We start from the raw sequence: 10,994 nt of genomic DNA on the forward strand, positions 1-10,994 counted from the left end.
AGGGGAAGAGGGACGTTAAGAGGAAGGAGACATGGAAGATAGGGCTGGATGAGGAACATCAAGCCATGGGGTAGGATAAGTGGGATGGCATTGAAGGGAACAGGGTTTGGGGGCAAGAGAAGCAAAGGAACAAATAGTAGGTGGAAGGAGCCAGGGAGCATGTATGTATAGGGAAGGGCAAGAGGGGTATGATGGAGAGACTGGGGAAACCGAGGGAAAGAAGGTGGCTGGAGTAGGGGAGGAAGATGAGCTGTGAGGGAAGCGGAAGGGAGGCTGGGAGTGGAGAGATGCTTGTGGCAAAGGCAGGGGAGAGGGTGAAAGGCAGGTGGAAAGGGGGAGGGTTGTGTATCCGCACTAGAGGTGTGTGTGGGGGGGGTAGGGGCCAGAGGGGTGGTCCTCAGGATCTGTGCTGGGCTCTAGGCACCGTACAGACCCCAGAGGTGTGAGAGGGAAGGTCCTTTCCCAGGGAACAGGGGGCAGAGAGTGGCTGGGGGGGTGAGTCACAAGTCCCTGCTGCTGGGTAAGCAAACCACAGAGGAGATGGGAAATGAGTTAGGTAAAATCGGAACCGTATTCTCAGACGAGGCTGTGAAATGTTTGTGACGAGGGCCATCCAGCCCCCCAGGCCTGCGAGGGTGGGCCCAGTTCACCTGCCACTGCTCAGGACCTGGAGCAAAGACCTTTCCGTTCTGAAAGCAGTCACTAACTCTGGGTACTCAGCTGGGCACAACGCAAGCCTGGTGTCAGCTGCTGGGTGTTGGGACTTTTTAGGCAGCCAAAGTGCCCCCAAAACCCAGGGCAGATTTGCAAATGCCACCACGAGATTGGCATTTTGGAGACATCCCCTGCCCTAAGCCCTCCATCCCGGCATACCCTGGGGCATTCTCAGGGTCTACCCTAGCCCTTGGGCAGCAGAAAAGTTTTTGGAGTGACAATATGAGAATGAGAGATTTCTGGAGGAGAGGTAAGCAGCCGCAGACAGGGGTGTGTGTGTGTTGGTTTGCCAGCCCCCAGCACGCCCGCATCATGGCTGAGCTGCACAGCCACCCTGTCACCCTCCTATTCCCTGCTCTGCTCCTCCCTCTGCATCATTTGCTCAATCCTGCATCTCTGTCTCACATATGCAAAACAGAGCTCATCAAGCTTGACCTTTTATGGGTGTTTTGAAGGCAAGGTGCAATGGGGAAAACCCCCTGAGGATCTGTCAGTGCCTTTTCGGCTGATTTTTACCAAAAGAGGTGACTTGCAATGCTGGTGGTTTTTTTCTGTGCTGCATTAAAATTGGTCTGAGACCTGTCAAACTCATCCTCCTGGGCATTCGGCACATCATACAGAGGCCACAGCTTACAGTTCTCAGCCTAAAGGCAACGTGGGGTCCCCAGAGAAGACAAAATCCCCGTCACTCGCTCTTCTGAGCTGTGATCCACTCTGTTCAGCAAGGCTTTTCTGGGCTAAAATTAGACTAAAATCACAGTCCTTGCTCCAGCATCACCAGTCCTTTAGCGGCTACATTAATGAAACACTGGGCACTGGTTTCACTGCCTTGGCAGGACAGTGAAGTCATAGCCTTGCTGCTAACAGCTTGGCCATTGCCTGGCAATTGCCCGCCATGTGTGGGTTTGGAGCAGAAGACACCGCATCACCTTCTGCAGGTTTCCAGCAGCTCTCTCCCATACTAGCTGAGTATCCTTGTATAGGAAAAAGGACTAGAGCTACTGAGCTGTATGCTAGCCTCACCTCAGTGCCTCTGATCACCTGCCAGCTTCCTAGAACTGAGCAGTATTCCAGACTTGCATTCTCCTATCTGCCAGTCCAGTCTGGTGTGCCTAAATCTCTTGGATCCCTCAGGAAATCCCTAGATCAAAGAGGCTGCACAGACCCCATGGAGGAAGCTTTGAGCTTGCTGCTGTCACGCACCAGCTCCTGCAGAGCTGCGCAGCTGCCAGATCTGGGGTGATGAAACCAGCCACCCTCCTGCTGACATTTCCTTTCCAGGTGTCGCAAGAGGTCTGTCTTAGACACCTCCGCAGGGAACATCGGCCCACAGCCTTCAAGCTCAGGATTAAACAGACAGAGGAGGGGAAGGAACCATGTTCCAGGCCACGGAACCTGCCAGCCCACCCCCAACTCATGTACGTAGCATCCCCTGTGGTTTGTATGAGAATTTCAAACTGGGTTTTGGTTCTCAGGGATGGAGGGTTGTATATAGAAGCTGTATTCTGGACTTGACATTTTAGGGTGATCAAAGGCACAGTCACTGCTACTCAAACAACAAAACTGGGGATGGGAATGTTCCAGCAGAAGGTGCTGTTTGCTGAGCACATTGCAATGCCTGCATCCAGGCTCTGGTCCATACAGAGCTGCTCACCCTGCTCCCATCTTGCTTGCTGACTGTTTGTTTGTGTTTCCATGGCTTTCTGTGATCACAACTGAGAGCGTGCGAGCTTCTTAGGATTAGAGTGTTTGGAGATGGAAAAACATAAAGGCTCAAGAACATCTCCTGCTGAGAGAGGATATGGCCCTTCCCTGAGGGAGGATATATCAGATATGAAATAGATGGTGTGCCTGACCAGAGCCAGAAGGCTGCTGAGAAGTGACAAGCAACGGTGGATTGCCTGTAGCCTTGGGAATGGATGTATTCCAGCTCCAAAGAGGCAGCGTTTTCCTTAGCTCTGGTCAGCTGAGCCTGGAAACAGTGCATTAAACCCTAACCCCAGGAGAGCACCTGGGATTGTTTCACCAGTGCTAAGGGATACAACTGGTTTTACACAGCCTGAGTCTCCTCGCTGCCTATGTCCCTCTGTTGATTTCAGCTTACTCTTCCAGCCTTGTGGGAGTGAGAGGAAAATCACATCCCTGACCTCAGTCAATGAGAGCAGCTGAGAAACATCTGAAGAGGCAGCTCAGCGAAGTGAGAGTTTCCTGTGCATCTCTTAGACAAACTGTTTCTAAAAATATAAAGGAGAAATGATGGGGAAGGATAAAGCAGGAGGAAGGGGGATGGAAGATCAGCCTGGGAGCATGAGAGAAGGGGCAGTGATGGCCAAGCAGAGCCAACCCAGCAGCAAGAGGAAGGACAGCAGGGTGATGTTCTGGGGTCACACTGCCCCAACCTTGGGAACAAACAGTGCAGAGGGTGAGCCAGTCTGTTGTAAAGCCGTCCTGGCTGGTTGACCTTGCTAAAAGTGTGTTTACCCCAAGTAAGGGGGCAAGTGAGGGGAAGGAGTGGTGGGTGGATATGAGTTGTTGCAGCTGCAGATGAGAGAACATGCACTGAGGCCCTGCTCTGAAATCATGGGGGCAGAGGTACAGGCATCTCAGTGCTTGGATCTCCCTGCCTTGCTCCTTCCACAGCTGCAGGGTCTGAGTAACATCTGCCCCCACCAAGCTGCAGAACGCCACGGAGCATGTCTTCAACTCTGACCGTGGCCCACTGCCCCTCCTGCCCTCCACACACACAGAGCCTGCAGGGACTTTCTGCTCTTACAGCGCAGGCGTTTCCTGTGCAGCGCAGCCCCATGACAGGCTGATAACGGGGCTAGCAGGGGAACTCAGAAACAAAACATCCGCTGAGGGGGAACCAGCACAAATGTGCTCCAGGAGAGCGAGGGGCACCCCACTTATGCCCTGGAGGAACTGCCAGCCTACCACCCTCTGACTGCAGGCAAAGACCCACACTGGCAGCATTGCTAGAGCCCTGTGCACCTCCAGCAAGAGAAGGGTTAATTATCACTCTCCAGCTCTGTGGGATAAATGATTGCTGGCCAGAACAAGCAGGAGAGCAGCATCTCGAACCAAAGCAGAGCTGCTGTTGGTACATGCATAAGCCAGCAGGTGACGATTTGCCGCTGCAGGTCACAAAGGGAGTTTTGCCAGGGGCTTGTGCTGCAGGAGCTCAGCAAGCCCTTTCCCCCCTCTCTGCCTGCCACAGGCCCAAACTGTCCCCCTGGGAAGTGGAAGCAGGGCTCCTCTGCTTTGCTGTTGTTATTCCTGAGGGGTAGTGCCAGTGCTGTGGGTCCCAAGACTTGCATGGTGGTTGCACTGGGTAGCCAAGGACAGTAATCAATGCCTGTAGATGGTGAGAGCTGCTCATCAGTAGGAGAGTTGTTACCCTGGGGTTGTGCTCTGCAGTGCCTGTGCTGTGACATCTCCTGGATCTGTGCTTGGGTGCTACCACCACAAAAAAGGTCTGCTATGCCTTGGCTGTGGAAGAAAGCGAACTGTGCCATGCTCCTATGTCCAAGACAGAGGCCTCAGTGAGCAGTGCTGGATGAGAGAGCTGGTGGCTCTGCCCCCACAGCCCCGGGCAAGCACCACAGCCTCCTGGTGCCCAGAGTTCCTTCTCTGCAATACTTACATTATTTTTCCTCTTTTTCTATTTTCCTCTCTTCTTGTTGCTCTCTGGGAAAAGCACCACAGGGCAGGAAGTAACTCGCACATGAGGACCTGATGGAGGTCATGGCCTCTGGGCAAGTGAGTTCAGAGACAGTCACTGCGTGCCCATGACAGCCAGGCAGAGGCTGCTGGTGTTCCCCAAGGTTCTGTAGCTCAGCTGCCTGTACCAATCCTCTGCTGCTCCTCCTTAAGTACAACTCAATGCTGGGCTTGTCAGTCTAGGCTCTCATTTTGATTTCTCTTCTTCCCTTCTTAGGAGGCAAAGAACAACTCAGGAGGCAGCACAGTGCAGCGCTCCAAGGTACCTGCAATTTTACCACATCCTACTGATTCATGGCGAGGTGGGAAGGACCAAAAGCCTAAGGCCCAAGCACCAATCCAGACCAGCATCAGTGGAGCGGTACAGGGAGGGTGAGGGGAGATGGGGCTGCTTCATGGTAACCACTGCTCCAGCAAATGGCAGCACCCATGTTAGGGAAGAGGGCTGTGGTGGGACCCAGGCAGCAGATATCCCAAACCCCTTCCTCATCTTTTCTTCCTTTGGTTTCCCCTTGCCCAGTCCTTCAGCCTGAAGGCACAAGTGAAGGAGATGTGCGCTGCCTGCCAGAAAACCGTCTATCCCATGGAGCGGCTGGTGGCAGATAAATTCGTCTTCCACAATGCCTGCTTCTGCTGCAAGCACTGCCACACCAAGCTCAGGTGAGCCGGGCTGGGAGGCTGCTACAGTGCTTGCTGATGATGAGGTGGATGGGTGTCACTGTGGCTCTGCCTAGCCTGAGTGGGGGAGGCCCTTCCAAATAGCGCAGCCACCCATCACAGCCCTTCCTCTTCTTGTGGGGTAGCTAAAGACCCTCAGTGCACTCATCACAGCAAAAAAAGGGCTTATCTGCCCACCTGGTCCCAAGTCTCAGCTAAATCCCACCTGATATGGAAAAAGAGTTTTATCCCTCAGGAGCACGGAGAGAGCTCCAAGGTAACGCAGAGCTGAGCCACAGCTTCCTCCTAGATGACACAGAGCCAAGGCTGAACTGCCCTGCAGGACCCCACCCCCACCCCCCACCCCCCTTTACAGACCTTTAATGCTGCTCACAGCAGCCCCTAACATCCTGAGCTGGCTGGAGGGAGCAGTTGGTCCTTTCTAAGGGTCCCCTCCTGCACGTTCCCTCCTCCTTCCTCCCCCGTCCCAGTGCTCCCAAGCCTCACACATTCCCCGCCAGCCTGCAGCTGAGTCCCCGTGCCTAGCTAACCCTGCCCTCCTTCCCCAGCCTGGGCAGCTACGCGGCGCTCCACGGGGAATTCTACTGCAAGCCCCACTTCCAGCAGCTCTTCAAGAGTAAAGGCAACTACGACGAGGGCTTTGGGCGCAAGCAGCACAAGGAGCTGTGGGTGCACAAGGAGGTGGAGAGCGGGACCAAGTCGGCGTGAGTGGGGCCAGCCCACCCTTCCCTGGAGTCCAGCAGAAATGGCACAGAGCAGTTGCTGAGCCGGGGGCTAACTGAGCTGATGTAAAGCAAAGGGGACCCAAGGGCCTGTGGGTGGTAAGGGAAGGGAGGCAGCCCAGCCCACTTTGGAGGATGCTTAGAGGGGTCCTACAGGCCATAAGGACAGGGCAGAGGTGACCCAGGTACAGCCCCCAGACCTGAAGCTCGTTCTCTGCAGGACCTTCTCCCTGATGAGATCAGACCAGAAGCACTTGCCTCCATGGGAACCCCAGCCCTATTAGTATGTTTCAGGCCTGCCACCATGGAAAAGGAGATGATCTGGGGGCTTTACCTAGCCTATAAGTCACAGCAGAGCTCCCAGATTCTGCCACACCAATCCTGACTTGCTGGGGCTCCAAATAAGCATGGTCCTTGGTTTACATCAGCTCAGTTCAGCTGGGATTGTTCAGCCTTAAGGATGTCGCCCTGAGACTGTTTAACAGCGTCTGTCTTTTTTATATTTGCCTTTGACTGGTACGTTTTGCGCTGGAGCCTGGCATGGCAGCTTCACGTGTGACACTGCACCATGCGCTCTTTTATTTTTGTAATACAAGGTTTCCGAGCCTTCCCTGTCTTGTCCTGTGTTCCCAGGGGTCTGGGGAGGTGACAGTAGCAGTCAGGTCTGCCTCTAACTGCCCAGCTACTGTGGAAAGAGCCTCTGGCCATGCAGGATCAGGAAAGCATTCTGGATATGTGTGTGTAATGTTATGACTGAGGTAGACTGGGGATCCCCTCTGGGGATTGAACCCATGATTTCAAATTGCAAACCAGTGTTTACTACCCTGTAAGCTACACACCCCAGCTGTAAGCACACACCACCTTCCGCAGGGAGCCTAGAGTACCCTCAAATGGAATTCACCATTCTGTGAATTAGATCCACCCCTTTGCCCTGCATACATTTTGTGGCTTACTTGCTTCCCCTTCCATATCAATAAACATTGTGCCCTGCTTCCGCAAGCAGACACTGGCTCAGTTCACTCTGCAGCCAGTGCAATGGGCAGGACAAGCATCAGAGCTGGGCTGACTGGTGCAATACAAGGTCTGGTTTGGATCAACCCCATCTGCTGAGCTGTGGTGTTTGGACAGCATAGTCCATACAAATGAATGAGCCCAACAAGACCTGCCAGGCTGGAAAGCCTAATGCAGTGAAACCAGGGAAAGCAGGTGGGTCTGTTTTTAATTATTATTAACCTCCTTCCTCCACGCGTGATTTGTAAGACTAACTTGAAAGAATAAGCATTCAGGAACCCCATGTCTTTCAAATGCTACAGGAATTAGGCTTTTCAGAGCCCGCGCAGCAGAGCAACAGCCTTTGATAACGTTCAACAAGAGCACCTAGTCCATCATTGACTGATAACATCAACTCCCGCTGAGTGCGTCCTGTCTGGGAGAATCCAGACACAGACATGAAAATATGAGCTAAGGATTGAAGAGGGAAAAAGATGGGTATGGGTAGTCAACAGGAGTCCCAGGAGGAACAGATGGTACATATAGAGATGTGTTCTTAACGCAGGTCACCGTGGTGCTCCTCCCTCAGTACAAGTCCTTCTGAGGCTCTGGGTGTGCACCAACAGCCAGGCAGCATCTCTGCAGCTCTCCTTCACTGGCAAAGCTGGCTGCAGTCAAACCTGATCTCAGGGAAGATACGTGTTGGATGACCCCAGGAGCCTGATGTCCTTCCTATTGGACAAGTTATTTCTCCCTTTTAGTTAAGGGCTTTTTAAAGGACAGGTCTGTCAGCCCTTTTGGGTGGGGACTGCCTGGGGTTTTACACTGCCAGCACAGCACAGACTGCATACAGAGACCCTGACAAGGCTCCAAGTGAGTTTCAGCCTCACCAAGTGCTTTAACTGTCCCCATCATGCAGGTGCTGCAGACTCCTCCTCACACCAACACCCAGGGAACAGATTTACACCATGATACAAGCTGCTTCTTGAGCAGCCCTGCAGCATTCATTGTCATAGAACAGTATCCAAGCGGTCGTTGCTTTGCGGCGAGGGTCTTGGAATGCTGTTTGGGTTGCGGCCTCTTCCTTCCTAAGGTTGGCTTAGAAAATGAAAACAGACTTCTCTGTTTCGCTTCTGGCTTCTTGCTGGCCTCACTTCCCGATTCCCTTGCATTGTCAGGCTGCTGCTCTTTTCTGCACAGCAGGGCAATCAGATACAAAGCATTTTTAACTGTACCAGATGATTATGGGGTAGGGGAGGGAGAAAAATCCGCAGCTTTTAAATGTTGGGCTTTCAGTTAAAAAGAGAACATTAAGTAAGAACAACGGTGATATTCCATTTCACTCCTTCCCAAAATTGAAATTTGGGATTTTGTCTAAAGACAGTAGCACTCACTATTTTCTACCTACCCCATTCTTGTACGGGCACAGAAAACTCTTGTTGATGTAGCAGAAATGGAGAGAGCGTGTGCAAGCACAAGAGGCGTGAGATCTCCAGCCTGCTGTATAATCATTTTTTGCACAGTCCCTTTTTCTGATTTTGAAAGCAGGAACCAACGACCAGGCTATATATTACTGAAATAGGCTGCAGCAACCTGATGCAGGCACCACAGTTCAGGGGAGGAAAGCGAATCTGGTAAGCATCAGATTCATGTGGGGAAGAGAGATGTTCAATACAGCTACGTTTCACAGAATGGCTGCTACACACAAAGCAGTGAACAGCAAACTCCTGCTTCCCTGATTAACATGCCAGGCTCTGCACACAGGGAAACCCTAGTGGTAACACGCGTAGGAAGATATTTTAAATGTTTTGAACTTACCTTATCTGCCTGATACATTTGAAAGGTGGTGCACTGCACAAATGACAGTGCACACTTTTCCAGGGTGTACTAAGAGAAGCAGCACTACAGAAACCCCAGGTGAACATGTCTCTGACTCTGAGGTTTCTGTAAAACAGTTTAAAAAAAGTGCCCAAAATGTTGTCTCTTTCCCCCTGAAGTTTAGCTAAAATCCAGCTGATTTTATGATGAGAGCTAGTCTCACTCCACTGGGACTGGAAACCTCCTTTCTGAATCACCCACACCCTTAACATACCTTTTGGGCAACATACCCAAAAATCCTGTTTCTGAGCAGACACTGTGACTTCTTACTGCAACACCCTCGCTTCAAATCTCCACCTTTAAGCACGAGGGCTGTCTTTTCTCATTCCAGCTGCCAGCAGCCTCCCTTGACCGTCAGTCTAAACCGGCAATATGTGTGTATGGAATTACCAGGATTCAGGATGTTCAGACCCCACAGTTGTCAGCAACATTTAACAGTGTAAATCCCCGTGAAGAGAAGGAGGACCACGGGTTCTCAGCATATATAGGTGCAAATCATTGTAACAGCTTTTCATTCGAAATTTCTTGAGTGGCCAGAAGCCAGCCATCAACTTTGAGTGGTGGGGGGAAGCTTTCTGTGCTCCCCCTGGTGAGGCTGAGCGGCACAGCACAGTGGCACCCCACCCCAGCCTAGGACAAAGATGTTTCAAAGCGATATTGAGAGAAGCTGCCCAGACAGCCGGGTTCAGAGAGAAGCCTGCAGCACCTGGAAAGTGAAGCAGGAGCTAGGGAGATAGTGCCTGCAACTTACTCAAGGGTGCTGCATAGAGCTTGCACCCAGTTGTGCTGAGGAGAGCTACTTAAAGTTCCTTTCACATCATGACCTGGTCCCTGTTGGGGCGTCTTTCTGTGGCTCCAGCCCATCAAGAGCAGGCCAGAGAGGCCAAAGAAGGCTCAGGCACACAAGGAGGAAGTCTGGAGGGGACCGTGTCGTGGTTTAACCCCAGCTGGCCACTAAACACCACACAGCCGCTTGCTCTCTGCCCACCAGTGGAAAGCTGGAGAGAATTGGAAAAGTAAAAGTAAGAAAACTCATGGGCTGAACTAAAGACAGTTTAATAATAAAGCAAAAGCCGTGTGTACAAGCAAAGCAAAACAAGGAATCCATTCCCTACTTCCCATCAGCAGGCAGGTGTTCAGCCATCTCCAGGAAAGTAGGGCTCCGTCACATGTAACAGTGACTTGGGAAGACAAACACCATCACTGCAAATGCCCCCCACTTCCTTCTTCTTCCCCCAGCTTATATACTGAGCATGACATCATATGGTCTGGAACACCCCTTTGGTCAGTTTGGGTTGGCTGTCCTGGCCGTGTCCCTCCCAGCTTCTTGTGCACCTGGCAGAGCGTGGGAAGCTGAGAAGTCCCAGACTGGTATAAGCACTGCTTAGCAACAACTAAGCCATCAGGGTGTTCTTATCACCATTATTTTCATACTACAGCCAAAACACAGCACTACACCAGCTAATAGGAAGAAAATTAACTCCATCCCAGCCAAACCAGGACCGACTGGAACAGAGTACAGATGTCCTAAGGAAGCCAGGGACCAAATGGAGGCACCCTAGATGGCAAACAGGATGATAGGAAGGCGAGGCCGAGTGAGCGACGGCGAACGAGGTCTATGGTGGGAGGTGACGCCCTGGGGGGTTCAGCCTGACCGTGTCGTGGTTTAACCCCAGCTGGCCACTAAACACCACACAGCCGCTTGCTCTCTGCCCACCAGTGGAAAGCTGGAGAGAATTGGAAAAGTAAAAGTAAGAAAACTCATGGGCTGAACTAAAGACAGTTTAATAATAAAGCAAAAGCCGTGTGTACAAGCAAAGCAAAACAAGGAATCCATTCCCTACTTCCCATCAGCAGGCAGGTGTTCAGCCATCTCCAGGAAAGTAGGGCTCCGTCACATGTAACAGTGACTTGGGAAGACAAACACCATCACTGCAAATGCCCCCCACTTCCTTCTTCTTCCCCCAGCTTATATACTGAGCATGACATCATATGGTCTGGAACACCCCTTTGGTCAGTTTGGGTTGGCTGTCCTGGCCGTGTCCCTCCCAGCTTCTTGTGCACCTGGCAGAGCGTGGGAAGCTGAGAAGTCCCAGACTGGTATAAGCACTGCTTAGCAACAACTAAGCCATCAGGGTGTTCTTATCACCATTATTTTCATACTACAGCCAAAACACAGCACTACACCAGCTAATAGGAAGAAAATTAACTCCATCCCAGCCAAACCAGGACCGACTGGAACAGAGTACAGATGTCCTAAGGAAGCCAGGGACCAAATGGAGGCACCCTAGA

At 51.9% G+C, this 10,994-nt stretch overlaps 1 protein-coding gene across 1 annotated transcript; it reads left to right on the top strand.

Moving 5' to 3' along the window:
* Nucleotides 1–528: 528 nt before the first annotated feature.
* On the top strand, nt 529–8,080 carry LIMD2 (LIM domain containing 2). The gene is made up of 4 exons (XM_009639658.2): nt 529–2,132; nt 4,652–4,696; nt 4,955–5,094; nt 5,661–8,080. Exons 1-4 carry the CDS (start codon nt 2,091–2,093, stop codon nt 5,818–5,820), a joined length of 387 nt encoding a protein of 128 aa, XP_009637953.1. The 5' UTR covers nt 529–2,090; the 3' UTR covers nt 5,821–8,080.
* Nucleotides 8,081–10,994: the final 2,914 nt, after the last annotated feature.

This window comes from Egretta garzetta, unplaced genomic scaffold, assembly GCF_000687185.1.
Source record: "Egretta garzetta isolate BGI_Z169 unplaced genomic scaffold, ASM68718v1 scaffold385, whole genome shotgun sequence".
Taxonomy (NCBI): Eukaryota; Metazoa; Chordata; class Aves; order Pelecaniformes; family Ardeidae; genus Egretta; species Egretta garzetta.

Coding starts and splice junctions, on each gene's coding strand:
- LIMD2 (XM_009639658.2), top strand. CDS start 2,091: ATGTTCCAGGCCACGGAACCTGCCAGCCCACCCCCAACTCAT. Junction 2,133..4,651: donor CCAGCCCACCCCCAACTCAT/GTACGTAGCATC, acceptor TTCCCTTCTTAG/GAGGCAAAGAACAACTCAGG. Junction 5,095..5,660: donor CACTGCCACACCAAGCTCAG/GTGAGCCGGGCT, acceptor CTCCTTCCCCAG/CCTGGGCAGCTACGCGGCGC.